General features: G+C 51.6%; 6 protein-coding genes across 6 annotated transcripts; 2 read left to right on the forward strand and 4 right to left on the reverse strand.

The window, feature by feature from the left end:
• Positions 1–6,834: 6,834 nt before the first annotated feature.
• B0T23DRAFT_405499 (uncharacterized protein) lies at positions 6,835–7,116 on the forward strand (the record flags this gene model as incomplete). Its single annotated transcript, XM_062839005.1, has 2 exons — positions 6,835–6,940; positions 7,007–7,116. The coding sequence occupies 2 exons, from the start codon at positions 6,835–6,837 to the stop codon at positions 7,114–7,116; spliced, it is 216 nt and encodes a 71-aa protein (XP_062691871.1).
• Positions 7,117–7,932: 816 nt separating this feature from the next.
• B0T23DRAFT_405500 (uncharacterized protein) lies at positions 7,933–11,605 on the reverse strand (the record flags this gene model as incomplete). The annotated part of the gene is made up of 3 exons (XM_062839007.1): positions 7,933–8,424; positions 8,551–9,832; positions 9,900–11,605. 3 exons carry the CDS (start codon positions 11,603–11,605, stop codon positions 7,933–7,935), a joined length of 3,480 nt encoding a protein of 1,159 aa, XP_062691872.1.
• Positions 11,606–14,284: 2,679 nt separating this feature from the next.
• Positions 14,285–17,640, reverse strand: B0T23DRAFT_167454 (uncharacterized protein). Its single transcript, XM_062832843.1, has 4 exons — positions 17,242–17,640; positions 16,772–17,148; positions 16,304–16,702; positions 14,285–16,234 (listed from the first exon to the last, which is right to left on the reverse strand). Exons 1-4 carry the CDS (start codon positions 17,441–17,443, stop codon positions 14,666–14,668), a joined length of 2,547 nt encoding a protein of 848 aa, XP_062691873.1. The 5' UTR covers positions 17,444–17,640; the 3' UTR covers positions 14,285–14,665.
• Positions 17,641–18,411: 771 nt separating this feature from the next.
• Positions 18,412–20,008, reverse strand: B0T23DRAFT_167469 (Allantoicase). Its single transcript, XM_062832844.1, has 2 exons — positions 19,596–20,008; positions 18,412–19,523 (listed from the first exon to the last, which is right to left on the reverse strand). The coding sequence occupies exons 1-2, from the start codon at positions 19,684–19,686 to the stop codon at positions 18,550–18,552; spliced, it is 1,065 nt and encodes a 354-aa protein (XP_062691874.1). The 5' UTR covers positions 19,687–20,008; the 3' UTR covers positions 18,412–18,549.
• A 1,106-nt stretch (positions 20,009–21,114) lies between these two features.
• On the forward strand, positions 21,115–21,970 carry B0T23DRAFT_405502 (eukaryotic cytochrome b561-domain-containing protein; the record flags this gene model as incomplete). The annotated part of the gene is made up of 2 exons (XM_062839008.1): positions 21,115–21,268; positions 21,339–21,970. The coding sequence occupies 2 exons, from the start codon at positions 21,115–21,117 to the stop codon at positions 21,968–21,970; spliced, it is 786 nt and encodes a 261-aa protein (XP_062691875.1).
• Positions 21,971–22,961: 991 nt separating this feature from the next.
• On the reverse strand, positions 22,962–24,623 carry B0T23DRAFT_167491 (chitin synthase III catalytic subunit). The gene is made up of 6 exons (XM_062832845.1): positions 24,478–24,623; positions 24,347–24,382; positions 24,118–24,220; positions 23,984–24,071; positions 23,829–23,922; positions 22,962–23,755 (listed from the first exon to the last, which is right to left on the reverse strand). The coding sequence occupies exons 1-6, from the start codon at positions 24,505–24,507 to the stop codon at positions 23,207–23,209; spliced, it is 900 nt and encodes a 299-aa protein (XP_062691876.1). The 5' UTR covers positions 24,508–24,623; the 3' UTR covers positions 22,962–23,206.
• Between the last annotated feature and the right edge of the window lie 2,804 nt (positions 24,624–27,427).

Below are 27,427 nucleotides of genomic sequence, written 5' to 3' on the forward strand. Positions count from 1 at the left end.
CTCGTTTTCCCACAGCATTTTTGGTTAGGGCGTCAACGCTGGTCTTTGTTCAATTCGATTTATAACTCGAGGGCAGGGGATGAGCTGAGTCGGAAGCTTTCCCTTTTCGTCCCACTCTGGGTAGTTTTTTTCTCCTTCTCTTCGGATGCACCTTCTGAACTTGTATTACTTTTTGATTTGTGTTTATTCGTGTTCTATCTACCTTTCCTTCCGATGTATACTATGTTATCTGGCATTTTTCTAGGTCTTCATTCTTCATACGCTTTCACAAAGAAAATGATATCAAAAAAAACAGGACGCTCTCAGGGAAAAGACAAGGGAATATGAATGGACGGGACTGGCATGGAGGATTTGGAACTTGCGGCTCCTCCTTTGGTGTGCTTGCGTCCTTAGGTGGGCGCAAATGGGAGTGGAACAAAGAGGCCACATGGTTATCGTCGGCCAAGACCATCAAGAATATACGTACATACAATGATGATGATTACCTACCGATTAAGTTTTCAGTTCGCCCCAGTCGCATAGGACCCACGATTGTTTACTTCCCCCATCAAGCGAAGGTTGGATACATGATAGGGTACCGCGGCACAACAGCTTCGCCTGCAAGTGCATGCAAGTCATGAAGTCAAAGAGCAAAAGCGCGGAAATGAGAGGGACTGAGGGATAGGCACATTGCCATGGTGGTGCTAGTGCGCTGACATGTCGCTTGTCATATCATAGCATCGCCGCACTCGTGTGTTTGCGGCCAGATGTTAGGATTCAGGAAGTACGAGGCATACGGAAAAGTTGGAAGTTGGTGATATGAAGGCCGATTTGGAAAAGGAAAGAGAAGCAAGCACACACAAGCGAACTCGAAGGTGGCATCATTGAGGGGGGGATTGGTAGGCGGGATGACGGACTGAAACTGGGAGGAAGAAAATTCGCTGGACCGAGATACATATTGGAGACCACAATTGAGGGTCCCTCGGCTTGGAGCTAGGATCTGATCATCTTCTTTTTGCTTTCTGGCGGCTGCCCAGAATGCCAGCCCAGGGTATTGTCAAGGGTGTCCAAGGCTCACTAAACAGGGGGGGGGGGGGGTCCGCTGCAACCAAGGTACACTACAGTAATGACCCCTGAAAGTGCAACTAATCCGGGCGGAGGAAATCCTTTGCACTTTCTGGGTGTTTGCACTTGGGGGATCTGGTGCACAGACCATAAAGCCCCCTCCGGCTACTTAAAGACGCTCGGCTATATTAAAAAGTGGGACCTTAGAGCCTCGGTAGATAGGTATAAGTGTTCTCTCCCACTAAGATTGGACCCCTGTAGGTGCAAATCCGGGCTAGAGTCTTTGCACTTTGCAGTTTGCAGGTTTAGTATGGGAAATCAATTCCGGCCACCCAATTCTTTTGCACTTTAGGGGGTTTTTGCACTTGGGGGTGGTTGCACTTGCAGGGGTCTTTACTGTACACCACAGCCATGTTAGGTTTCTCCACACTGGACGGTCCTGCAATTCCCGTTGAGATGGAGTCACGAGGCCGAATAGAGGAAGCATCGGGGAAGGATAGGGACATAGCTCCGAAGTTATGAAACCGACTACACGTTGCTTATGGCCTCTAGGCCCTTTATTTCGCACGTGCAGATGGGATAGCGTCCCCGGCACTGATAGATTGCCGGTAATGGGTTTCCCGGGACTTCCCTAATCCGTCACGGCAGCGGTACCAGTTGGCGAGCTTGGTAGGGAACGGGACGGGGGGAACACAGCTAACTGGGAACTAAAGGTTCACACAGTGATGCCCCCAATCGCAAGGAACAGGACTACTACTACCTACGGATGAAAACTTGTCAGCATGTCTATACAACAGGTTATATATATCCTCTAGGATGTCGCGTTTCCCCATACATGTCAAACTCCATACTCAACGCTAACTTTTTTTTTTTAATTCTCCGACCGGACTTGTTGCACATCTCGAAGGTCGCAAGCATTTCCTAAACCAGGTCTCTCGAGTGAGGGATACCAAGTTCTCGAATAAACGTCAATGCTGGCAGGTTCCCTGGGTTGCATTGTTGGTGTAGTAATTGTCGAACCATGGCTCCGTCGATCCGTCAACGGCTAATTTTTTTTTTTTTTTATCTTTTTTTCTTTTCTTTTCTTTTCTCTTTTCTAGGTGGGAGGAACCTATTTTTGGTGTTTCCTGCCAGGCACATACACACACACCTCACGCAAACGCGCGCAAGCCCTTGACACTTCGTACATCAATCATCGCCGACAAACCTTGGGTTAGGCCAGCCAAGGCGACGCAAAAGACTCGAGCGAAAGGAGACAAGCCAAGCATCGACCGTAATAACGCATTCGTTGGGGTCTTGGTACAGGAAAGGTAAGAAACACCTCATAGCCTTCATCCAGTTCCATGATAATTGCAGGCATCCCAACGAAGTTTCAAGAGGCGGGGGCACCGTACCGTACAATCTAGACGTACAGTGTACCCTCCCTTGGAACTTAGTAAGGTGGAAGCTGAAAAGCTCAAAGCGTCATGGTGGTATCCTTGAGCTTCTCGAAGTGGATGTCGGGCAATTTCTCATTCGCTGCACGCTAGCTGCAGGAGCGTCACACTGAATGGCACAAGAAAAGAGAGTTTCAACTTACAAACCAGGGAAGCTCACATTCATACACCCCGAGACACCGCAATATACGCAGACGTCGACCAGAGTCCAGTAGGCGCGCATATGCGCCAGAGCCACGGGGCGCTCGCTCTCTTAAGTTGTCCGGTTCGAAATCGGTGCGGTTCGGTCAATACGTCGTAAGGATAAGGTGTCTGTTCAGCGAAGGATCAATCGGGAAGAATCACCGTACCCCCCTCCCCTCTTTCTCTTTTTACAAAGTCAAGGCATCAAGCCTGAAGACTATGTACTAGTGACCGTACATATATCGATCAGCCATATGTATATAATGGCAGTAACGATCAACCTTGGTGCTACGGGTTCGACCAGACAATTGATTACATAACACAACGAAGTCGTTAGTTTTACCCCTGCTTGACAGCCCTGTCAGACCTTGTCTGACACCCCTTGACAGCCATTCGGCACCTCTGACACTCCTTGCTAGCTCTTTTTTTAACACGAGTGTCACCAGTACCTCCAAGTAGGTATGTAATCCGGAACAGAACCTTGCAAAGTGGAAGTTATGTATTCCGTCATATGTATCCGCACCCGGCCCGGACTTTTAGTGATTCGTTTCAAAATCCAATAGTGAGTAAGAAGTTCAGTTATGACCGGACGGTATAAGCGGAAGTATGGTTATGATTATGGTATATTGGTCGTCGCCGTGTTGGAGCAAGTCCGGGTCCGGGTACGGTGACAGACATGGAAACCGACTGACAAGTTCGTGACAGTGACAGTGACAGTGACAGTGACAGTGGACGGGACGAAGGAAGGGAGCACAGTGGCTCTTGTACACTACATACAGACTTATGACGTTGCTTAATTGTAGGGCTGCACTTAGTGAGTCGAGATCCCTGTCACTCAGCGTGAGCTTCGGCACGAAGCCCAAAATGGTTTGGCGTAACCGAAGACCGGGGCCCCAGAGAAGAGAGCAATTGAGATCCAGGATGGTCCAAGGGGTGGAGAAGACCTTCTTCATCGAACGAACAGAACGACATCCTCCTGTCTTTCCCCCTTTGTTCTTTTTCCTTCGCCGTTCCCACCCAATATTATATTGACTTGAAACACATCATTTCAGTGGATCAATACCACCTTCCACTTTACCTCTACTGCTTCTTCGAGGCACTTCGTCACAACGGTACCAGACTTTGTAGATTTGGGACAGACGACACCGACAGTGACTGCAGCAACCCTAGGTCCGGCGTTCACCACAACAACAACAACCACAACTTCTGGTACACTATGCTACACCGAACCCAATGTTCCATTCTTGAACCCTACTTACTCTACTTGGTACAGAATCTGTAGAGTTACCGTGACGTCTCGTGTTGGTGTTGCCCCCCTCTCCCCTCGGGCCGGGAATGTTGTGACCTGTGATACTGATCTGATCCGTGAACCCGCGGCGGACCAAGACAAATCTGGACCTGGCAAGCGACTGAAGACGACACGCGGCAAGTCTTACACGGACGGCTTATTCCCAGAAGGGAATTGTCCCCCCCCCCCCCCACCCTCTTTCGGCTCCGAGCCCGGGATTGCGGGAACCGGATCTTGATCCCGGAGCAATGTGTCACTTCACCAATGACAAACAGGGACAGACAGCCCGGTTTAACCTCAAACCTCAGGCTGTCCAGGTATCACATGTCGCTGTCTTCCATGTCTACAGTGGTAGCGTGGGCGTGACAGGTATGACATGATGCAGTTGAGCCACCTACAAGGTCCGAGAGCCAAACGACGAAGTGGAATGGAAAGATAATCCAAATCGTGTCTGGGTTCTACCCAGTCTCAGACAGAAGAGCCAGCTCCTGTACCTAGAGGTCGATCTCCCAGGTTAGGAGAGCATCATGTAGCGTAATTTGGGCGCGAGGAATGTATGCCCTTACGGCCCATATTGCACGACTACAAGGCGAAGAAGGCTAGGCCCAATTTCCAGCCATTCCTCGTCTTCCGCTTCCCGCTCTCCATCCGTTGCCGCTGTCTAACGTTGCTCACCACGTCTGTGGCGAAGAGTCTCGCCCAAGAACGGTGTAAGAGCACAGGTGTTTATTAGGGAAAATTGTCACGGGTGTCAGTCATGGACTTTGCTTAGCATGGATGCGAGTCCGATCGCTCTCTTTCTCGGTTCAGGGAAGAGTTTGACTGCGGCCGTCATGACCACGGCCAGTTTCACTGATTGTAGCCTGTTCATGGACATATCTGTCTGAGTCATTTTCAATTAATCATGAGCGGGTAAACATGTGCGCAGATTCCATATCAAGATCCAGTTACAAGCCGGGTTGAGGCTCACCGAGAGGCAGAAACAGCTGTTCAAGTCCACGTCCAGGGCAAACCAACAAAACAGTACACGGGTCTCTTACCATCTACCGTCAGAGCATGGCCATGCCTCGCTAGTACTTGCGAGGTTGCCTTGCCTTGCGGCTCCCTTGATGTTTATGTCCAAATGAAGAAATTGCAAATTCACCCAGCTGAGCTCTGTTGGGCAGTGGAGGACATTTATCCGGGTAAACAAGCTCTTGAGTCTGGATTTGGGCTCTCATGTACGCCACGAAACGGCGGAAGCGAGATCATCTTCCTTAACGGTATTGCTGTCTCGTCCGTCTCGTTGAAATAACCGCGCTCCTGCACGCGACCGCGGAAACGGGGCGGCACGTTTGCCTCGAGGTAATTGTGATCTTTGACGAACGCGTACAAGACACCGGTTGTTTTCCCTTCTCTCTACGCGAATGGAAGCAAAACTACAGAAATGTATTAGCTCCTTGCTGATTACTTTATCGCCGGCCCTTATTCCCTATTTTTCGCTTTAAGAAGTGCAGTTTAGGTGCCGTATCTTCTTTATTAGTACACACATACCGTTGTTGTGTTGTATAGTCATTGATTTGTGTTAAATTTACATCTCCTCGACAAAAGGAGAAGGTGTAAGAATAAGATGAATATGTGGAACAAAGTTATTTCTTCGTCAGTACCTAGCTTAGCATAACTCTGTACCGTCGTTGTTTTGCATCTTGCGTCAATGTATCGCAGCAAAACAGCATGGAAAATATAAGCTTCACAACCTACTACATACCTCTAGGTAAGCGAGCATCACCCAAGCTGGTGGCCCCATATCCCCAAAGACACAGATAGAAGTAGCTGAAACAAGGCTTCAATTTTCGGTCACTATAACCACTGGGCTGTGGTTGTGCTCTCTAACTATTAGGCATTCATACCGGTCAACGAAAATTCAGACGGTATCGTCGCATCCATCTATCTACCTGTAAAGATAGATGAACTCACACTCCTCATATAGTAGGCGAGAGGGGGTTCAAGAGCCAAGCTCTCGCGTGGATGAAGACAGCAAGAATCCAGAGATAGCCCTTGCCGTTGCTGTAGCTGGCAATGATGACAACTGAGGGAAAGGTCAGGAGGAGAAGAATATAGAAGACGAACTCCGGACCCAACCTCGTCCGGGTTGTCCTTGTACCAGTTTTTTTTTTTTTTTTTTTTGCTTTTTAGTTTTTTTTCCGAGTGACTCTGGTGGTGTTGGTGTGAAATGATAGGCCTTGTGTCTGCTGCTGAGTGATGATGGTAACAGAGACAAAAGGTGATGGAAGTAGCCAAACCCCTCCCTCCATCCGCCTTTGCCTCCGCCTTGATCCTGCTGTCTCTTTTCACCACGGCCTGCCCCGTCCTCAGCCCTGGTCTTAACCCCTCGTTTTCTTCCCTTCTCTTCTTCTCTCTGCTTCTTCTTGGTATTTTTTTTTTTTTTTCCATCCATACACCTCGTCGTCAACACCAATAAACAAATCAACACTATCCCATCAATTACTCATCCCGATGATGTTGTCTATGCTAGGTGTAATATTTTGTTGCTGTGACTCAGATGGGTGGTTTTCTCTTCCATTCTTCCCTACTCCTCCTTCTCTTCATCCAACCCCAGCGCTTTTCATGGCATTCACAAGCGAAGGAGTCGTATGCGGAGTGACGAGGTAATCGGTGGTGGTTGGACAGCTGTTGCAACCGAAGCGAAGCTCGGAAATGGCGCAGTGGGAGTTGTTTCCTGCGTTGCAGAATCCGTACAGCCCGTCTCCTCGCAGATCAAAGTCGTACATTTGCCCCAAAGGTGTTCGTGGATGCCGGTGCGGTGGCCGCAAGCGCACAGGCGGAGGGCGTATTTCCAGCTGTCGGTGCCGTTTTAGTCATCCAAAGAGGAAGAGAACGATGATGAGGAAGAGTAGCGTTTCGATAACAGAGGGTGAAAAGGATTGTTCTGGTGGATGGGGTGAAATGAACGGGCCCGTAGTGATAGTGAAGGAGAGTGAGGGAAGAAGTTAATATATGGTGAGTAGTCAATGCTGGTCGATGAAGGGGCGCTATTGCCACCAGCGTCTATGAGCTGGCTTCGTGGAAGAGAAAATGCTTGAGGTTGAAGAAGCGGGTGTCGTGATAACTGTGACGGATACCGCTGCCGACTTCGAAATTTGGAAACTTTTCGAGGACGTGTAAATCTTACAGCGCCGCGCTGTCGGATTTGGGAAATGCACATAGAACAGTGTAGCGCCTGTTACCGTTGCAAGTGACCACCGAAGAAAACTAGACAAACCAGTACGTATTCAGTGTAGCTGAATCGAGAAGAGTAGTCCTTGTTGCACCTTGTCACCGGTTTCATATCATTTGGCGTCCTTCTCGTCGTCAGATACCGCAAGTCCAAAATTGTGAAGGCATCGTCGAAACAAGTGACAAGGGATCAAAGAGCAAAACATACAATGGCGTCAGGAACCAATATGTGAGACCAGCAGCAGCAGTGGGGAACAGGTGTTAAGAGAAACGTATAGTGATAGAGAATGAAGAACGAAAGTCCCATAGAGTTCTCGATCCAGGCTAAAACTAAAGCAATGAACTCGGGCCGGATTAGTGAGTCAAAATATACTTGCGGTCGGTTTCAACCAAAACCGGAAAGACGAATCCCAGTATCCAAAAACAAAAAAATAAGAAAAAGTAGCCGAAAAACCGAACACGAAGGGTATCTATCCGGAAGCGCAAAGAGAGCAACATCGAAGCTGAGCAAAGGGTATAACAGCAGCGCTAGAGGAAAGAAAATATAATAACGCAGAGGGCAAAAGGCAAACGAGTGAAGGTAGCAGAGAGACCGCGCACAGAACCCCCCTCCTGATCACTCTGCATGCCCGTCCAGCCCGTCACCTTATCAGCGGCTTTGCCCAAAACAAACAGCACCCGTACCCGATCCAAAACTTAGAACCCAAACTCGTTCGTATCTGAAGGACGTTAAGCCCGGCCGACTCATCTCATCCGTCTGTCCGCTCATCTGTCCCTTTTTTTCTGATGTGCCCTCCACTCTGTTCGTGCTACCTTCATTAGTAGGTCCTCATCCTTAACTGGTATCCACGATGTAAGTGTTTTCATTGCGTTTTCGAAATCCGCATCCAGCAACACGTCCCTCATGGCGTGAATCAGCGCAGCACTCGTAGCGTGGAGGATATCAAGACCTCGCGGCACTTCTGCAGCTGTTTGGTTTAGATGTCGTTTACTCCTACGCTCGCTCAACTTTGCCAGGAAGCTTTTCTCCTTATTAGTCTTGGATGTTTGCTGAGTATCGGCGTGTTGTAAGTGTGGTGTCACCTCTCCGGAGTCTCTTGCGGAAACCTGAGGGCCCAATTCCCCTTCAGGCGGGCATTCTCCCAGGAGCATAAAGATATCCCAGACACGGAGCTGAGCAGCAAATGGTATTGACAGGTTGAATAGTGTAAGATACCACCTTGTCCCATATGCCGTCGGATCAATGGCTAATTCAGTCTACAAGACAATAATTTGTTAGCACAGCGCCAAAGGAAAAAAAAGAAAAAAAAATAGAAAGAAAGAAAAAAAGAAAAAAAGAAAAGAAAAGAGAAACCGCAAGCGTTCTGAAGCTTAAAAACGTACAAGTTTGGAAGCAACGTCCTTTCCCGCAAGCCAATGTTTCTCAAAGTCGTCCAGGGTGGAAAGGAGCCCTTCGAAATTTGGCGAATACAGCCTCGAAAGCCCACGATACCTCCAAAGGCGAACCATCATGATAAAACACCTCTCCTCGTCATAGTAGCATAGCAACGTGGCTGCTAGAGGAGCCATTCCTTGGACATAGCCGGTATCGGGGAAATATAATGAAATGGCGTGTAGAACGCGGAACAGTAGACGCTGGCCCCCACGGTATCGCTTCCGGAACATGATGTGACCATTGACCGTCCTGGGAACGTCGAGATCAATCTGCACGTCGTCGGGTGAACTGATGTCCTGCAATCTCTGAAACGCTGTGATTAGCACCCCATCAGTTTCGGGACTATTGGCATTCTTTGCACTTGTTGCGAGGAAGGAGAACCAAGCTGCGGAGCGCCAGCAATCTGGAATTCCTTTCCAAGTGCGCTCGATAAGCTTGGGGTTCTTCGTGTCGAACTCAAAGTTCATGCCTTGGCCTTGACCTTGACCTTGGCCTTGACTTTCGCGGCGGGCTTGGCCCTCACCGCCGTCTTCCAGCGGGAATCTCTGAATGACCTTTGCCATTTTCCTCCACTTTTCGGACCGTTCCAACTCTTTCTTCTTCAGGGCTTCGGTGCTTTTCTTGCCCGTCATCTTAGCTGCGTATTCCAGGATGTCGGTCAACCCCCCCGCCGGAAACGCTAGCATATCCCCAGCCTCGTCCATCCATCGCCGGTCCCGGTTGGGTGGTAGGTGATTGGCGATGGACCGGAAAGACGATCGTGTAGATCTTCGGGATGCGTTTGAATATGCCGAGTCAAAAGTGTGTAGGGATCGCGCGGACACCTTTCTGCTCGGCGGGCCTCCAACAAGGCCTTGACCGAGGGGTGACGAGGAATAAGCCGAACCGGGCCGTTTCGTCAACACGTTTCTTCTCCTAGGTGAGAAGTGTCTTGACCTGGATCCTGGCCTGACTGTCCTGCTCGTCTCTGGCCTGTAGCTGGTTTCTCGCCTTGCTGGCCTCTCCTTGATGAAGCCATAGCGGTCAACTTCAACTCCATCCAGATTCTCCCAATCTTCTAGCCCGCCGGCGCGTTCGTGCTCGCCCCATCTCCTAGCACCAGGCCGGTGATAGCTGGCAGCATCATCCCGTAGCGACGAAGAACTGACCCAGGGTGCTGTGGGCGGTGTTGGCGCAATGTGGCTCGCGGCCCAGTCGCTCGAGGACAGAACATGTAATCGGGGAGGGTCTCTAAGAAGAGGTACGGGTTAGCAGCGCATGGTGAGGTCTGTGTCTTGGTTCAAAAGGAAAGCCGTACACAACATCTGATGGGTCTCCCTCTGAGGGTAGAGGCGGAATATCGCCAGCGAACGAGACGCGCCGCCCGCCATCTAGCCAACCATCGCTGGATTCATAGAGCGATCTCACCTTTTGTGATTCCCTCTCTACGTCCATGGGCATAACGCGGATACTGGGCAGCGGGGCGGAGGGCGACGTCGGGTCTTCATTGATGGCGATGGATGGGCGTGTTAGCCCCGAGGCGTCACTGAGGCGCGATGATTTGGAGCTGGCTGTCTCTGTCTCCCTTTCCCCTTGGTTGTCCGTCTCATGGTGGTGGTCCAAGTCTGCTGCTGCTGCTGCTTCTGCTGCTGCTAGTAGAGGTTCTGTTGGTGGTGGTGGTGGTGATGGTGTGGTTGGTGTTGCTGCTTCTGCTGCTGCTGCTGCTGCTGCATGCGCCGTGCTGGTAGGTGTAGGAGGAGTAGGGCCGTCGGTTCCCTGTGCTGCTGCGTCTGCCAGCTCGTCGTCTCGTTGCGTGCTGTTGTCGACCGGAGCCTGCCCGCCAAACATGATACTGCCGCGGCTTGAAAAGTACAAGTTGCCAAAGTCGACTGCAAGACGGTCCTGGGAGATGAGCGTGTTAATTGGACTGAAGGGGCCGTGGACATTGTCAGCTCCAAGACTGGTTGGGGCAGGGGAACTAAAAGAACCAGTGGAAGCAATGCCCAGAGCCTGGGAGGGCTGGCTGGTGTCTGGCCCCTTGCCCGGCCTGCTAGCGCCGACGGTGACGGCCAAGGAGTTGCCGGTTGATGAGCCACCTGCGCTACCGTGCTGCGGGCGTGGGGGACTTTGCAGCGTCTTGGGTGATTTGGATGAACCAAGCGAGCCCCGCATGGCGGCGGTAGAAGCACTGGCAGACGCTCTAGCGTAAGGGGTACTGCCGGGGGGGAACGTGCTAGATGAGGCCGTCGACTCCCTGGAGGATCCATCCGCTTCGGGAAATGCAACCTGGTCCCTGTCGTCCTCTCCGCCAACCGATCCAAGGGCCCTTTTCCGCCTTCTGATCCTGCTTGTCTCCATCATCGACTTCGACCGGACACTGGCCCGGATGCTGAATGTCGTCGTGCCAGCTATCGATCTTGACGCTCTTATCAATGACCGTAATGTCGCCGGCGCCGGCGATAGCGCCAAAGCTCTTGCGGTTGCTAAAGGAATGCACAGCTCGGCCGCGACGATCCCTGATGTTTCTATTTCCGGCTTGTGCACGCCCTTGTCGTCGTCATCACTTTCTTTGACGTCAGTCGCAAATTCTGAGCAGGGGCTATCCAACGCCTTCTCAATGCTCTTTGAATCAGGCAAAATGCCGTCGCGCTCGCTATCGCCCCGTAGCGTGATAGACGATAAGGTCGGCGCGCACGAATCCCTCTTTGACTCGACGTCGCCCACGATGCTGACGGCCGGTGGGTCGGGACGGAGATGAGGCTCTAGTCGAAAGAGCGGGTGGTCTTCCGGCGGTGGCGGGATTGCTGGGCAGACAGCAACAGTGGGAGTGGTCGAGGCGCGCGGACGAATCGAGACGCAACGAGGAGGTAGTGGCGGGAGCAGAATGGGCGGTTGTGCCTGTTTTGTCTGTTCATAACGGACGCCCACCGGATCAGGGTGGTTGTCTCTAACCGACGACAGTCGCCGACTTCTCAACCTTACACTTGGCCTGTGGCGCACACTTGCCGTCCTCAGCGGTGCCATGTGTGAGGCACGCGACGAACGAGGAGCAATGGGAGGGTCGGGTTATACGAGAACAGGGTTGACTATGCCGGGATGGCCGCTTGTTTGCTGCTCTTTGCCGCCCTGGGGCGGCCTTCAGAACGTGGCGGCTGATGGTTACCTCTATAGCGGTGGCTAGGTAAGGTGGAAATGGTGGGAGTGGGCAGTACTGATGATCCGGGTATCGTGTCACCTTGCTGCGGTCTTGTGACACTTGTGTGTCTGACGTTGAACAGTCGAGGCTCAGAGTTCCTGCACAGAAGAGGCAGAAACCAACAAGAAGGTTGCGAACAGCAGAAAACAGGATATCATCAAGGAGGCGGCGTGTATAAATTCGGGGGCGGCGTCCAGGTTGTAGTCCGGCTATGATGATGCAGTGTCCGAGGCCGCGGCGACATCGATAATAGCACGACTACCTAAAGATAATCCTCGGATGAGATTGCTGACTTACAGTCCCTGAAACTGGAGGGTATGACGAACAAAGGGGAAATATTCAAGGTTGATGGATGGGGAATAGCATCTCCTTTAAGAGCCATCCCGGGTACAGGGCAGGAAGGAGAGACAATAAGATAGGCATCGCCAAGTGGGAGGAAAAGGCACTGAACCTTTCCTCCCTTCTCCATGTCGAATCCTCCTTCCGGCCCTTTCTCACCGGACTCACATGTACCCCTCCAGGCCGCTGAAGTGAAACGAAGTACTCGGCCTACAGTCCACCATCGGTTTTATTTGATCCAGCCAATGCGCGAGCAGCAACCCAAAAGCTTCTAGACATCATCTTACTCCCTGCCTTGGGTACTCGCGAAAGTATTTCTCCGATGATGGCGGTCATCGCGCTTCCATGTGGGGGTTCATGCCGCCGCCACTTTTTGCCAACTCTTGCTCGAAATCTGAAGTTGACAAGGACAGACGCCCGTACGTCCACAACGCCGTGGGCACAACTTGCTCCAAGTACGCTACCCAACGGGATGAACATGTCCCTGTAGGTAATGAGGACTGCGGGTGCGGGCCGGCGAGAATGCTACCCTCCGATCACAAATGATCTCGACTGAGACACCTGGGGTCGATCAACATCTCAAAGCACACCACGAGCCGAGCAAGTCCAACGGTTGCCCGCCCAGAGTACCTGATCAAAGCTAGCTTCGGCGTCGCTCGCGATGTGGCATGGAAATCTAACAAGCCGTGGACAAGTGAGACAAAGCCGGAGAAGAGGACTGCGCGCTTGTGAACTCATATGGTCCCCTATGCCGCAGGTCGCAGATCACAACCAACAAGTAACATGATATCAGATACAAAGGCGACAACGCAATCTATCCAACTACCCGATTCATTCGATAACTATTACACACTTCAGACGACTTAGGATTTTGTGCCACTTGGGGTCCCAATACTACTTTGACTTCCCAACTTCCCCATCCCTATGACACAAGGCGACCAACATCTCTGTATCTGTGTACATACTAATGATGTACTTAACCGTTAGGCAGGCGGTCTACAGGCGGTAATCCGCCAACATCCGAGATGGAATCGCATCGAGTTTCCTGCCTATACCCCGCAAAGCAGGTGGTCTTGGATCATAGATGGACTCACAATACACAAGTGTGCAACTGCTCGTCCAATTTACTAGGTAGTGGTGGCAGCAGGAGGTACTTTTCTGGCATCTATTTGACAAACGGGTAACTAGTGTAACAGCCAGGTTCGTCTCACTACGTAGCCCCACACTATGTATAATGTCTACACTTTGTCGAAACTACATCTTCGGCTCCGGCCATGGCCAAGAAAAAGAAAAAATTACCACCGTTTCTTCCAATCGACTACTCCCGTTTCCGTCGGCTACCGACCGTAGCGTCTCAGACTTCCAATGCATTCGTCCCAAGCTAAACATCAGGCAGTCAAGCTATCAAGGTCTCAAAGTTTTCGAAACGGAATCTCGAGTGATATCGACATGGTGAGAGTAGACCAATCCCGTCCATATTGCATACCCTCCCCTCTCCTCCCCTCATCTTATATATAAAGCTTTCCATTCGTCGTATCACCCGTCAACCAACCAACATCCTCCTGTCCCTTGCATGAGAGCTTGCAGCCAAACGGACGCCAAGACGAACGATCCAAGCAACCAGCGGCACAGCACCAAGCCTAGTTTCCCACATGACCGCCATGTATCATCATTGTTCCCTTTTCTGAGAGATATCCTGGGCTCCGTAGTTTGACCTGAACTTCGATGTCATTCATGCGTTAAACTCCCCATTTAACCATTTTTCAAGCTAAGGCTTACCCTCAAGTTCAACAGACTGTATCATGAAATATCTACTCTCGAGTCAATGCACGATACGTTGCACAAGGTGATTAATACGTATCTACTACCATACTGCGCGGAACGTCGATAATAATCAAATTGTGTTGTACTTCGAATGCTGGGAGCAACTTAAATCATGCTCTCTCGTAACCCCCCTTCCATAAATAAGTCAGTATTGTGGTTATATTTCGCTCGTATCCCCTCTTCTATAAATAAAGTTAAGGTAGTCATATCTCGCTTCGCTCCTTTGATCCCCTCCCATGTCTCCATCACCACCCATCGACTTCGTTCCGGGACCCGATGCAGCCAACTCTACCAACCTGCCAACATATATCTCCTCACACAATTTATCACCACCTACTAGACCTCATTGTAACACTTTAATGTGATTATTCACTAGCTGACCCTTTTCTGTTCAATGTTTTCCCTTACAACCTCGGTACTTCAACGATCAGTCGAGATGATTATACTTTCACATATCCCGCCGCAATGTAGGCAATTCCGTTAGGTACGTCTTTGTCTCTCTCCCTCTCTGTTTATAAACCAGCCAGTAAGAACCTCAGCCTACCCAACCACAATGCCCGAACAATCTCCCATCGAGCAGCTACGCATCGACCATGTCTGTACTAAGCCACTATTGTAACCCCGCATTATGTAGAAAAATATTCTTATTAAAACTTCTTTCATAGTGGCTGCTACCCTACCCTACTCTCCCGCAACACACGTGTGTTGTGCCGCTTCCTCGTAATCTAAACCTCCTCATTCTCCCAATCCTCCTCCCCAAACAGCGGCGGTCCTTTCCTCCCTCCACTAGTCGCCGCCTCAAACTTATCCAAAAACTCGGGCGGGATAGTCGGTATGTACTTTCGTTCCCTCTCCCTGTTCACGCCGCCGAACCCGGCCCCGTAGCTGACCAGCATGTCCGTCATGCTGGGTAGAGTAAAGGGCAGCATAAAAGCCGGATCAAGAAGCAAGTTAGCCGGCGCGTCCTCATCGTCTTCGTCGCCTTCCCCGTCACCGCCTCCGGGACCCTCGGAAGACGACGTGGCGCCGCCTGGGGTGGACGCCCAGGGACTGCCGTTGATGGACCTGCTGATGGGCGTCACCGGCGTGCTAACACTGCCATCGCCTACCCGCTCCTTGATGGACGATGTGACTGACAACTGCGACATTTGCGACTCGCGTTTGCGCTCCTTACGCATGGCCTGCAGGGCCGTGAGGTACTTCATGGCACTCTTGGGAAGGCCCTTTTCGCCAACCTCGGAGCGGTAGTGCGTCGCGGCGTGAATAAGTTGCTGGGGGCTCAGCGCCTTGAGCTGCTGGAGAGTACCGATCAGGGCCTCAAGGTCGTCGGCGCCCAGCGACGAAAGTACTTGCAGCCACTGGAGGAGCTGAATGACGGGGGCAAGGTGGCGGCGCGTTGCCTCCATGGTGGTCTCGCCGCTCGACTTCATCTCGCCGCCCTCGTAGTGCTCGGGTTGCCGATTGTTCGTACGAGCCCAGTCCTCCAGGGCCGAAATATTCATGCGGATCTGCATGGCCTTGGTGCGCGCCAAGTACTTGCGACTGGACATTATGCGGTTGAAGAGCTCGGCGCCGAGCCAGTATATCAGTTGTGAGATGACCTGTGCCGTAATCACTGAGTGGACATCATACAGGTCCAGGACAAATAGTGTAGAGGAGAGTAGTGATGTCACGTTCCGCGGAGACGGCTTCGCCCTCTGCTTGGGGGACGGCGGCCTGAAGCGCTTCTCCATGGGCGGTTCCTTCACCTCCTTCTTGCGCTTGAAAATCGTCCACTCATTCTGGAAGGTGATGTTTTCGAAGCCGGGGATTGTTTCGTGGTCCAACATGCCAGCATCCAGCACCTTGTCAAGACGTCTCTCTGCATCCCGGACAATGAGAATGAAGATCTCGTTGATCAGCTCTGAAAGCTGCGCCTGGAACTCGGTGGTCGCTTCTACCAAGCCGGCATCCTTCTTGAGGTAATGTAGCAAGAGGGTCGCGTTGGATGCCCAAAAAGCCAGAATAGTCATATCCCACTGATATCTCTCCACGACATTGTTGATCTTATCCATGGCAGTAATCAATAGCTTTGCTAACAGTTCACGGCTGGCATGGTAATGCGCATATCGAGCCCCCAGGAAGATCATGTTCGCGGGCACAGGTTTTTGTGATGGTGATCGTTGCGGGGTCATGTTGGTGATGACAATGTCCAGGATGCTGTCCAGCTCGCTCTCCTGGAAGACAAACATTTGATCGTGGAGACACCTCGCCCAGTCGAACTCTTGCTGCTCTTCCTCAAATTCGTCAATAGGCTAGCGCATGGTCAGCATAGCAATATGGTGTGAGCGGGTTTGAATTCCTTGGTGGAGGGGAGTGCGAACCTCGGGTTGGTCGTCCATGCCCACGTTCCCTAGATCAACTTCCAGATCACGAGCACTCTCCATCATCATTCTCCTGCGCATCTCATTCTCGGCCAACTCTTCCTCGAATTTGTCTTGAGAAAAGCCTGGATTGTAAAAGTCGTCGGCACCAGCCGTGCCAATGCTATATCCGCTGTCGTGGAGATAGAAAGACATGTCGCTGTCCGGGGCAACAAAGTCGAATGCAGTTCGTCCTGTAGAGGTCTTCTTCTCGGGAGAAGCGCCGTTGTCGAGTAGTAGCTTTGCAATGCCCTTGTGTCGATTGGTCATAGCCCACATAAGCGCGCTCCATTGATTGCGGTCTTGCTTGTCGACATCAGCTCCTGCGTCGAGAAGGACTTGTACTGTGGACTCGTGTCCCTGTTGCATAGTTCTGTTAGTAAAACCTTCCCATGCATTCGGTCTGATGTGGGGACAGAGCCAACTTACAAAACAGCTTGCGTAGATCAGGGCCGGTGTTCCTTCTTCATCCGGCGCATTGAGATCTACGTATTGTCTAGCTGGGCCATCTAGGATTTTACGGACAGACTCGACATTGCCATTGCTTGCAGCCATAATGAAGGCTCTTTGGAGGACATCCTTCTTCTCGTCCTGCGGCATCTTGTCGTCGTTGGCGATCTGATTCTCATCCTCAAATATTGCGCTAGCCGAATGTGCGGCCTGCGCAGCCAGCATCTCCATCAATCTAGTCTCGCTTTCGGCCCCGCCCTTGGTGATGTCCTCGTCGAACTGGGGGTCGTCAAGATTAAGGTTGCTAAAGCTCAAAGGCTTGGCCGGTATGGGTGTTGTCAAGAACTGTGATTGTCCTGATGAGACGGAGAGTCAGTACGAGGGCTGGCCAGTCCGAGACATGAAGCGAGGAATGATAGGTTCTATAGAGTAGACAAGGGGTAACCGACCTTGCCATCCGTCATACATCTCCGTCTCTGTGACCAAGTGTTCGTTAGGAGCATGTCTCCTGTCATCGAGGGAGCGCGGTAGATCGGGGGGCAACTGCTGTTTCTTTTGCTGCTGTGGTTCATATCCTCCCCCGTCGTTTCCAAAACCTCCTTCGTCTCCGCCGCCGGCACCGAAGCCGCCATCGAAGCCCCCGTTATCCATTGGTACGGGTCGAGCGTAGCATGCGGCGAGCGGTGTCGGGTCTGAGCGCAGGTCAACCAAAGCGGCGGGTTGTTCTTCGGGCAAGGCTATAACGTCAGCGTAGGAAATTGTATCCAAAGATGTCGGTCGAAGTCGGACTGAATTCAGCGCACTGCGGCCGAGGATGAGGGTTCAGGGCAGGCCAGGACTTGGTCGGTGTAGAGTTGGGAGAGCAGGCGGAATGCAAAGAAGGTGACGTTGCTTTAGCTGGCTGAAGAAACCTAGTAAGGAAGAGGAAGTGACAATAAATCTCGACCAGGTAATTCCTGTTAGGGGTTCAGTTCAAGCGACAGCCTGGAGTTGCGCCACGGAAGCAGGGCACCCAGGACTTGTCTATTCGTACTGCACTTGGTGGTCAACGCAGGAAGGACAGAGACGGTGGACGTATTGATGCCCTCGGTTGCTTCAAGTTAGGCCCCCCCACTGACGTTACCACTGTACTACCGCTGTTATCGATGTTACGGCGGTCCGTGCTTTTATACCTGTAGGTAAGGTAGTGACCTCCGCTTCAATGTCACAACTTTTGGATTATATCATGTTCAACAGCGCGGAATGACAGCTTGACAGCAACGTATTGGAAAGCTCCATGAGCGGTTGATTAACCCGATGTATTGCTGTGCGATTCCTGGACGACGCGTCCTAAGATCTGAGGTCACCCAAGTACAAACGTCGGTGAGGGCATCTCGACCGGTAGTTTGTGGGGAAATAAGGACCCTGATTGTTATCGACCCTAGCGAGGAGCTAGCGAACTTTACTTCTGGGGTGCCGACTGCTCTATGTACTCAAATTTAAGCTTCGCAACAACCTCGTCTCGTGGGCAGCCGTGCATCCATCTAATTTTATTCTACGACGAAAGCTGATTGAGAATTAGACTTTGTGACTTAAGCGCAGATAATCAAAGATCTGAGAGATTTCAATTCTTCGCGCTCAAATGACTGCACTTGCACTTGCCCATCCCACCAAATGAGGTCCTCCCCCTTTTTATGTGGATCGCTCGCTGTTCATGGCTCCCCGTAAATGCTGCCCTCACCGAATAATTGCCTTCAGATATATAGCTTGGTAATTTCTTAAACAGCCCTCTTCGCAAACACCCGCAGTCTTTTCACTCCGCCGTCAGGCACAATGATGAGCTTGACGTGGGTGAACGGCTTGTCCTTCACCAAGCTCTCGACAGGGTGTTCCTGATCGGGACCGCACTTGATGGGCTCAACAACCTCTGTCCAGCCCTCAGCATCTGCTCCCGGCTCGCCCTCGCTCTTGCACTCGATAGCTTGCAGCTTGACCTGCTGGGGGTAGTTACCGCGGAAGTGGGCCGTGTCGACGATGAAGTTCTGGATGTAGCCGGGCGCGCCGAGTCTGATGATGGTCCAGTCGACGTGGCCCTTGGTGCGCGAGCGTGCTGTCTCCCAACCGTCGCCCATGTCCTTGCCGCGGCCCGGAAGGATAAGGTTGTCCTTGGTACCAAAGTGCTGGTCACTGCAGGAAATTGCAACTCCGCCGTTCTGGGCAGCCGCCAAGTCAAAGATGGCATCCGTAGCGTCGGGGAAGACCGGTACGGCGTGTCCAAATAGACGGAACCTGGCAATGCCGCCGTCGGGGTACATGTTTAGTCGCACATGGGTGTACTGCTTCTTGGTGGGGTTCTCGAGTTTCCAGCCGAATCTCTGCGAAGGGCCGCACTCCTGAACACCAAGAATAGTCTCCCATCCACCACGCTCGCCCTTCCATGACAGAACCTCATCGTCGTTTTGGCTGAAGCAACCCTCGACCGAGATGGCGGGCGCATGGTTGCCGTTGAAGAAAGCCGTGTCAATCTCGACACCCTCGACGGTACCCGAGGCGACGCCCAGACGGATCACAACCCAGTCGAACTCGGCGGGGTTGTGTCTCCTTGTCTCCCATCCGTCATACCAGGCGCCGGTGTAAACCATCTTTCCAGGCTGGCGGATAGGGGCTGTAGGAGTGAGGAGATTGGCTGCTTCGGCGAACCATTCGTCCGAGAAACCGAGAACCTTGCCACCGAGAGCCCCCGAGATAAGATCTGTATCTCAGCTCGACTTCCGTTAGTTGAAAGGTTTGGGTTGCCATGTTTGGTGAGATGGATGCTACGGACCGATGGTGCTGGAACGGAAAGTTTTGTCGATATCATCGGCGGCAATCCGAGTGGCCGGAACAGCCTCGAGCTTGTAATCGATGTCGGTCATGGTGAGGGAAATGTGTATTTAAATAAGTGAGACTTCAGTCCTCGATGTTACAGAGAAAAAAAAAACAGAAAGGGAACGAGCGTCCTCGGGATAAACCAAGAGCAGGCGGCAGATTTTATATCACCACAGCAACAGACAGGAGCGATAGCTTAATCAAGATAGTGCGTTAGGGAGGTCAAAGTACGTAACAGCAACGACAATCGTGGTCCTTCTTCGTCGTACTCAACCGTCGTATTTGATCTACAACGAGAGTCACCGGCCGGCTCCGACACCGCTCCACTACCTAGTAACGATAGTTCCCTTGCTACAGGCTAGAGGTACGGCTCCTATTTCCGTCCTCCGCATTTCTCGGGAGGACCTGGTGCTAGCGAGGGAGGGGCCGGTCTTTTGGATTCCTATGGCACTACGCAGTACTGTACAGCAGTATAGCACAGTAGTACTAGTACCTCTACGCAGTGTACATTCCATACGGCGGGGTTTCGGGCGAGCACGTATCTCCCCGCCCGATAAAGCTTATGTGTGCACACCAAGTACCAGGTCAGAGCGGGCATCCAGCTCAAATGCCACACAGTGATGATGGTGTTGTGAACACGATACGCAGGGGTACTTAAGTAAGTATCTCGGCAGCTACAGTAGCAGTGCTCTCGTCTCACACTGTGTGCGGGTTTACTCACATGGCAAACGGAGTTGTGATTGGTGCGAGTTGTGTATAAAGTTAGTAGTGCAAGGACGGAGGAGCTTGGGGCATCTACAACCTCAGCTCTTTCAGCCAAAGCTCTTGTTGGTTTCGTCATCAGTGTTCGCAGCTACGCAATCACCTCCAAGCAAGTCGGTTGACTGTACGAATAACTGCTTGGTTTCTAGTATCTGCGTTGGTTCTGAAGGTTTCTGTACAATCTCAATTAGTAGTCGGTCTTCGGTACGCATCAATATTGTCATTGACAAGACGAACCGGAATCCAATGGACTTGCATCTCGCTCGTGCGCCTCGAAAGCGAACATGGCATCGTCGTGCCTCCTAGATGTCCGAACGTTTCTCTTCCCCTCATCACATCAGAGGAAGTGCCTTGATAATGTATGGCAGGGTACCGGCGTTGCTATCGGATTTGTGACCACGTTCACACCTGCTCAGATAAGCAACAGGTACCACCTACCCAAGGGTGCACCACTGCAAGCCGTCTCCTCCTCTTCCCTCCAGCCCTCTGAATAAAAAGACCACCTTCCCCGCGCCACCTGCTGGTCAAACTATCTTCCATCTTCTGTGGCTCGAAATACAGACTGAAACCAACCACAAGAATTCACCCACCTTGCATCAAGACGTCGGACATTACTTGCTTTAGACGCATGATACTTACTTAGGCTCGGCCACCGAAACAAGTGCCTTCATTGTCCGAGACTTGAAAAATAACTTGAAAAGAAGCTCACAACCATGGCTCCCTCGGAACCATCAACACAATCTCCTCCTCCCCTCAGCACAACTGATGATGAGCCCGCTGCCCCAACGGAAAGCGAACCACTACTTGGAGGACCAGGCGACGCTCTTCAAAAGCCAGACGCTCCTATCTTCTTGAACCTCGTTCTTGGTATGTCCACTCTACACTCCAAAGCACCAATGTGACCCTGCATTACTAAACCCCCACCTCCCATCCACAGGAACAGCCTGGCTCTCCCAACTTGGCGCTCTCCTCCTTCTCATAGCCACCTGGTCGGCCGTCTTCCTCCACAAGCTCGGCGCTCTCATCTCTCCACACCCATTGCTCCAATCCCTCGGCACCTTCCTCCTCATCCAAGCGATTCTAGTTCTCCAACCAACCTCCACCCCCGACGCCAAACGCCTCGGCCAGCGCATCCACGCCTCCCTCCACCTCCTCTCCTTCCTCTGCTTTGTTTCGGGAATTACCATCATCGAAACAAACAAACACGTCAACCACCTCGCCCACTTACACTCTCTGCACGCCTACCTGGGCGTGATCACTGGCACTTTGCTGTTAGCCCAGTACGTGTTTGGTATTTGTATCTGGGCTGTCCCCGCCGTGCTGGGAGGGGAAGAGAAGGCTAAAAGTCTGTGGAGGTATCATCGGTACGCTGGTTACGGACTGTTGGTGTTGGTGCTGGCTACCGTGGCCGCGGCGGCGGATACCGATTATAGTCGGAATGTGCTGAAGATCAAGGGGTGGACATTCGGATTGGGGATTGCACTGGTTGTGGTGGGAGTTTATCCGAGGGTGCAGTTGCGGAAATTGGGGATCAATACTGCTAGGCAGGAGGCCACACGTGCTGTTTAAGGTTTCTAGATAAGGAATATACCGAGGATCGAAGGGGGGGAAAAGGTTCGTGACGATGGGCGGCCCGGCTGAGGCTCTATTTAGGAGTGAGGGGCGCCTGCTGGAAGGGTTTTGGTTCGGTACTGTCCTCATGGTGTTTATGTTTTTCTTTGCTTTTCTTATGCACACGGTAATACGCTTTGGTCGCTGGGAACGTGGGAGAAATCAGGGAGATGATGTTTGTTACAAGGTTTGATGGGCACGACAAATCGGATTTATGGGACACCGCGATTATGGCTCTAATCATCTTTGCTTTCGATGAAAGCTACAAAACAGCGTTTGAACATTCAGTCTTTGCTGAGGATGTAATTGGTTGCGATCACTCAAGTTTACCAGCAAATGATTAGATCATGACCTGTGTGTGTATCTCATTCCTCGTCTGACTAGGGTATAAGTAAAAATAGTACGTAAATCCACGCTCCCCGCCCCAAAGCATCCCCGAGAAGCATCTCTCCCTTGGTATACATTTGTCGTAAATTTTCCCGTCGTACAGAGCGCCTCGAAGCCATCATCATTAAACACAAGCGGAACGTAACTGAACCCACCAAACAATCATAGAACCATGATAGAGTTCCGGCTTGTTTCATCCAGTCTTCCCGCTGCTCTTCCCTCCCCCTTTCTTCTTGTCTTGCCTGCTTCGACTCCGTGCCATCTTGCGTACGCCTTTTTCTATTCCCGCGTCGTCGTCCCCGTCTTTTTAGAAACATTCTTAATTAGGTTTGGTGCATGATAGTTGTCGTTAAGCGTCGTAAGTTGGTTTCTGCGGGTTGTCCAAACGACAGTGTAGACGGGCAATCCATAACCCAACAACCCGCTTGCCGTCCCGTCCCTCCTCGCTCTTTCTGTCCCTTCCCGCTCGCAAGAGCCGTTATTAAAGCAAACGTGTCGTGGTAATAGAAGAAGAAGAAGAAAAAGAAGAAGAAAAAAAAAAACATGTGATCGCTCTTTCGTGTCTTCATATCCGTTAGTGTATTTTTGCCGTTTTGCTTTTTTTCCTGTTGGGGGGTATATGTGCGAAGAAGGAGGTCTCGCCGCCGTCGTGAAGCAGAAAAGGGAAGGTGGTTCTCCTGTTCGGGATGAGCACCGGCAGAACCATGTCTATGGGACACCCACTTGCAAGCGCTCAAGTATCCCCAGAAACTCATCGTTGAATACCGTTGACCTCGGCTTTCGAGACTTCAACCTGTACTGGCCCTTCTATGGGAACTGGTTAGGCGGAACCGTCGGCCAATCGTCCTCGGTAATGCTGGACCAGAAGACCCAGTTCATTACTACCGCCAGGAGAGTAAAGAGGGTTTCAAAAAGCGCGCCATCTATCTTTCCAGATGTGCCGTCACAAATGTATTTGCTGACGACATAATTGAAGACTTGGCCTGCCGCGAAGAGGATCGCAGCAGAGGCCAGATAGAGCATCGGGCGCGTTTCGCCAAGAATCTTGATGACCAGGATGGCCTGCAGGACGAAGTAGGCGACCAAGAAAACAAGGGGCGCAAGCTGGTAAAGCACGTAGAGTGCAATGTGTCGGTTTTTGGGCAGCTCATAGCTACTATCCCAGTAGCCTGTCCAGTGCAGTCCAGTATCGAGAGCGATGTAACCAGTTCCGACAAGCAGAATCGCTGCAGAACCAACTATCAGAGCCAGTGAAAGCAGAGTGCCATCATCGAGCAGTTGGTAGCCGACGATTGCGTTGAGCATCAGTATCCAGGTAGTGGCGATGATGAAGCCGATGTGAATGGCTGTGAACGCCTGGGTGCGAGTCAGTCGAAACGAAACAAACCACGAGAAACTGCTTGCCGCTTTCTGCCCAGGCCAAACTTACGATGCGGACTGTAGAATTCAGCGGGAAATCTCCCACTGTAAAGATCTCACATATCGATATAACAATGTAGCCCAAGAGGAAGACTTGCATTTCTCTGCCGAGTTGTTAGTTATCATATCCCCAAGTTTTCGTCCGGTGATTTGGAACAAGCATACCGACGACCAACCGCAGCTCGTTTCCGCTCAGACCTGTAGAGCAGATACATAGAAGTAAGAATCGCAATTGCGCATAGCAGTATGGATCCTGCGCTGAGTCAGCACATGCTCGCGTTGATATCCATGCAACATACCTAGGTTCCCAAGCCTCTTTCCGTTCGACAGAGGTATTCCTCTCAACTGGCAATTATCCGAGCCGTCCCATGGTCCAGACTGGCTGTGTTTATCCGAGATGAGCTGTTTTCCCAAGAGATGGCCGTGGTAAGTCAGACTGAAGAGCAAACAGGGACGAGGGTCCGAGAGAACATGGTTCCGGGGCGCAGGAACCATCGTCTTCACCAGAGGGGGTAGGGCCCTACTCACATTGCAGATAGGAAGAGTCGAATCTCGACAGAAGTCCTGTAAACATGGAGGCGCCAAGAGTCAGAATCTGCGTTTCTGAAAGGAGAGCCGGGCGCCTTCTGCGCCCACCGTCTTCGGCGTTGGGAGCTCACATGAAAGTTGCCAAATTGTGTTGAGCCCATGGTGTCGTCTAGTATGCAACCGCTGCGGTGCGTTTGGATTGAGAGTCACTGCGGAGAGAGACGTGCTTCCGTAATATCTGCCGGAGGTATGCCTTTGCGTCTCCGGCTGCCGCTCAATTGTAATGGCAGATGCCAGAATATGCGCGTGTCAACCTGATGCCGTCGTCCGCCCTTTGTGACCTTTCAATCCTTCAACGCAGATATCCTTTGGCTGGCGGTTGTTGCTTTGTGTTCAGTTGGGAAGACCCGTTGTCGCTGGCGTGTGGAAGATGCGATCAAAGTCGATCGAAGAGCTGGTTTGTGGCGTGAAGATGGGACCCGACTCTAAGTTTGTTTCTGCGCAAATCGATCCCTCCTCCCTGTGTGTGTTTCGCGTCGCCAATGGTCGTCCTTGGTGTGCGCTATGTGCTTTGGAATCGAAGATTAGGAGTAACGGCGATGCCCTATTATTGGCTCGAATGTCGCGAAGAAAAAGAAAAACAGGGACGTGGAGTAGAAGCGCAGGGCAGGTAGTCCCGATGGATTTGTATGGATGCCGACGATGGGGGCGGAGAGAAAACAGACACGGGAAGCTCACGGCGGCCTGGGGTTGGCGGGTCCGCTTGCAAAATATAAAACTCGACTGGTAGGCCACTCACCTACTATGTAGGCCGAGGGCAAGGGAATTTACATACACACACACTGCATGGCATCGATTGGCACTCTGGCATCCATTTTTTTTTTTACCTAGCATTGGCAATGGCTGGGTAACTGGGTGGTCGCCCAGTGGCCGCGCTCCCTCGTCGCTTCCATTCGGGCAGCGGTAGCGGCAGCAGGAACAGGCTTAGGGCGCTAATTTTTGACTGGCCAGGTCGTGTCTGGGGCTCCTCCTCTTGGCTTTTGACCGCATGTGATTGGTCAGAAACCTTTAGCTCTTGCTCTATACGGAAGCCGAAGCCCAGCCTTCGAAATGACCAAGACGTGACAAGCAACCTGATGGGTTCACGTTTCGTCCAAATCATCCCAGCGTTACACTTGCGCTGGCCTCTCTGAAACTATTTCACTTCCGGACGAGGTCACAACGCAACGACATGCTGGCGAATGGTTCTGCTTTTCCTCGAGTTTGTTCTTTCCCTGTTGTTATTGCGCGTTCTCTCCCTGCCGGGTGAGTTGGTGATAGAAAGGGATGAAGCGAAAAACCATATACGAAAAGAGAGTCAAGGCAGGGGTCCAGGACCCAGCAACACCACCTGACACGAAGACCACGACACCCCAAACTCCGGACTAGATCGGCGAACCGTGGGTCTCGGAACTCGAGGTCTTACACTACTCTTTGGAACAAGCAAAACGTTGGGCGCGGTTCCGAGTAGCCGGCCTATATCACCGGCCATTATAGCTATATATCTCGCCCACAATCAGGAATCCGAATGGCACGCAATTGGACACGCTGTTCGTGAGGTTTACCTATGTATAGGTCTTAAGGGACGCAAAACTTGGTCGCTTAAGGTGGTAACCTCCATGTCAGTATTCTCACGCACGATGAGCTGGACAATACACACCCGCAACGGAAGCCGGTGAGAAGCGGAACCGAATGACGACCAGTCCGAAACCACGGATGGCCTAAGAAAGTACCACCGAGCCAGAGTCAGCAGCGTGCCCGCACATCCTTCTGCAGATTGTCCAGATACAGCTGAAGTTCAGGCGATTCCGACACCTGCAACAACTCCGCCTTCTCGAACACCAAGGCTGTGTGTTCCCTCCTGCAGGGCGCATCCATGCGTCGAGATTCAGGCGAAGACGAGCCCAACGGATCAAGTTCGATATGATCATGTCCAATCATGTCTTTCTTTAGTTTCCATCCGTACAGCCTTAACCCGAAATCCACACTCGGCATATATCAACTGGTTCATTGATTCATCATGTGGAAAGTGTCAAGAGACACTTGTGTACACAATGGACTTCTTCCAATGCTCAAGCTGGTATACACACCTGATATGGTGTCCAAAAGGGGACTTCCCAACTGTCCACCCCTAGTTTTTTTCGTTGGCGCGGGACTCCACTACGCATTCTGCACAACAACTTATCTAGAGGTATCCACCATGATCTCAATGCTTATATAAGTTTCTACCAGATGCGTTTCGGAAGCTTCATATATTCTTCTTAATTGCTTGTTTCGAATGTGGTTATTCTGATGTTTACCTGTATATTCCTTGCAAACCCCTTGTTGGAAGGACCGTCGCTAACAACCAAACCAGCATTGAACATGAAGTGGAAACTTGGGGTCCAAAAGTCTCCGGCCACCTCCAACTGAGGTTTTCGCACCAAAGCACCTCCTGTACACTCGCGAAAGAAATAGCATTCCAGACATCCAAAACCAGTGTCCCGAATTGCTTCGTCTTCAGAGTTGAACATTTGATCAGCTACGGTGACTCTAACAGATTTGTTGGTTTTTTTTCCCGTAACGAAAGTGAAGTCGGAGCGTACATCTTTGACGGGGGATTTGCAGGTGGCCGGAGACATTTAAACCCACACTGGGTGGCTGCATGGCTACCAGGTCCAGCCAGGTACGAACCGCATGCAGCGAGAATACCTAGGTCGCACCACATCAGGGCAACAGGAAAAGCATGGCCTCGTGGGCCGTTCAACAAACGGAGAAAGATAGCAAATTGGATGACGCGTGTTTGATGGCTATGATAATCAGATCCTGGTGTACCTTTGCTCACCCAGGGGCTTAGAAGGTCATGTTGCGACTGTCACTCAAAGCACCAACTAGAGCAAGCCGGGGAGTTATTGAGCAGGGGCATGTGCAGGTACAGCTGTGCAGGCACCCAGGGGTGCACCACGGTGCTATAGAGGTAGTCTGAGTTGTACCACACACAGAGGGGAGTCGATAAGGTACACTTCCATCCACTCCCACTTCCTCTAGAAGACGCCAACGGAA

This window comes from Neurospora hispaniola (genome assembly GCF_033458365.1).
Source record: "Neurospora hispaniola strain FGSC 10403 chromosome Unknown B0T23scaffold_5, whole genome shotgun sequence".
NCBI classification, from domain to species: domain Eukaryota; kingdom Fungi; phylum Ascomycota; class Sordariomycetes; order Sordariales; family Sordariaceae; genus Neurospora; species Neurospora hispaniola.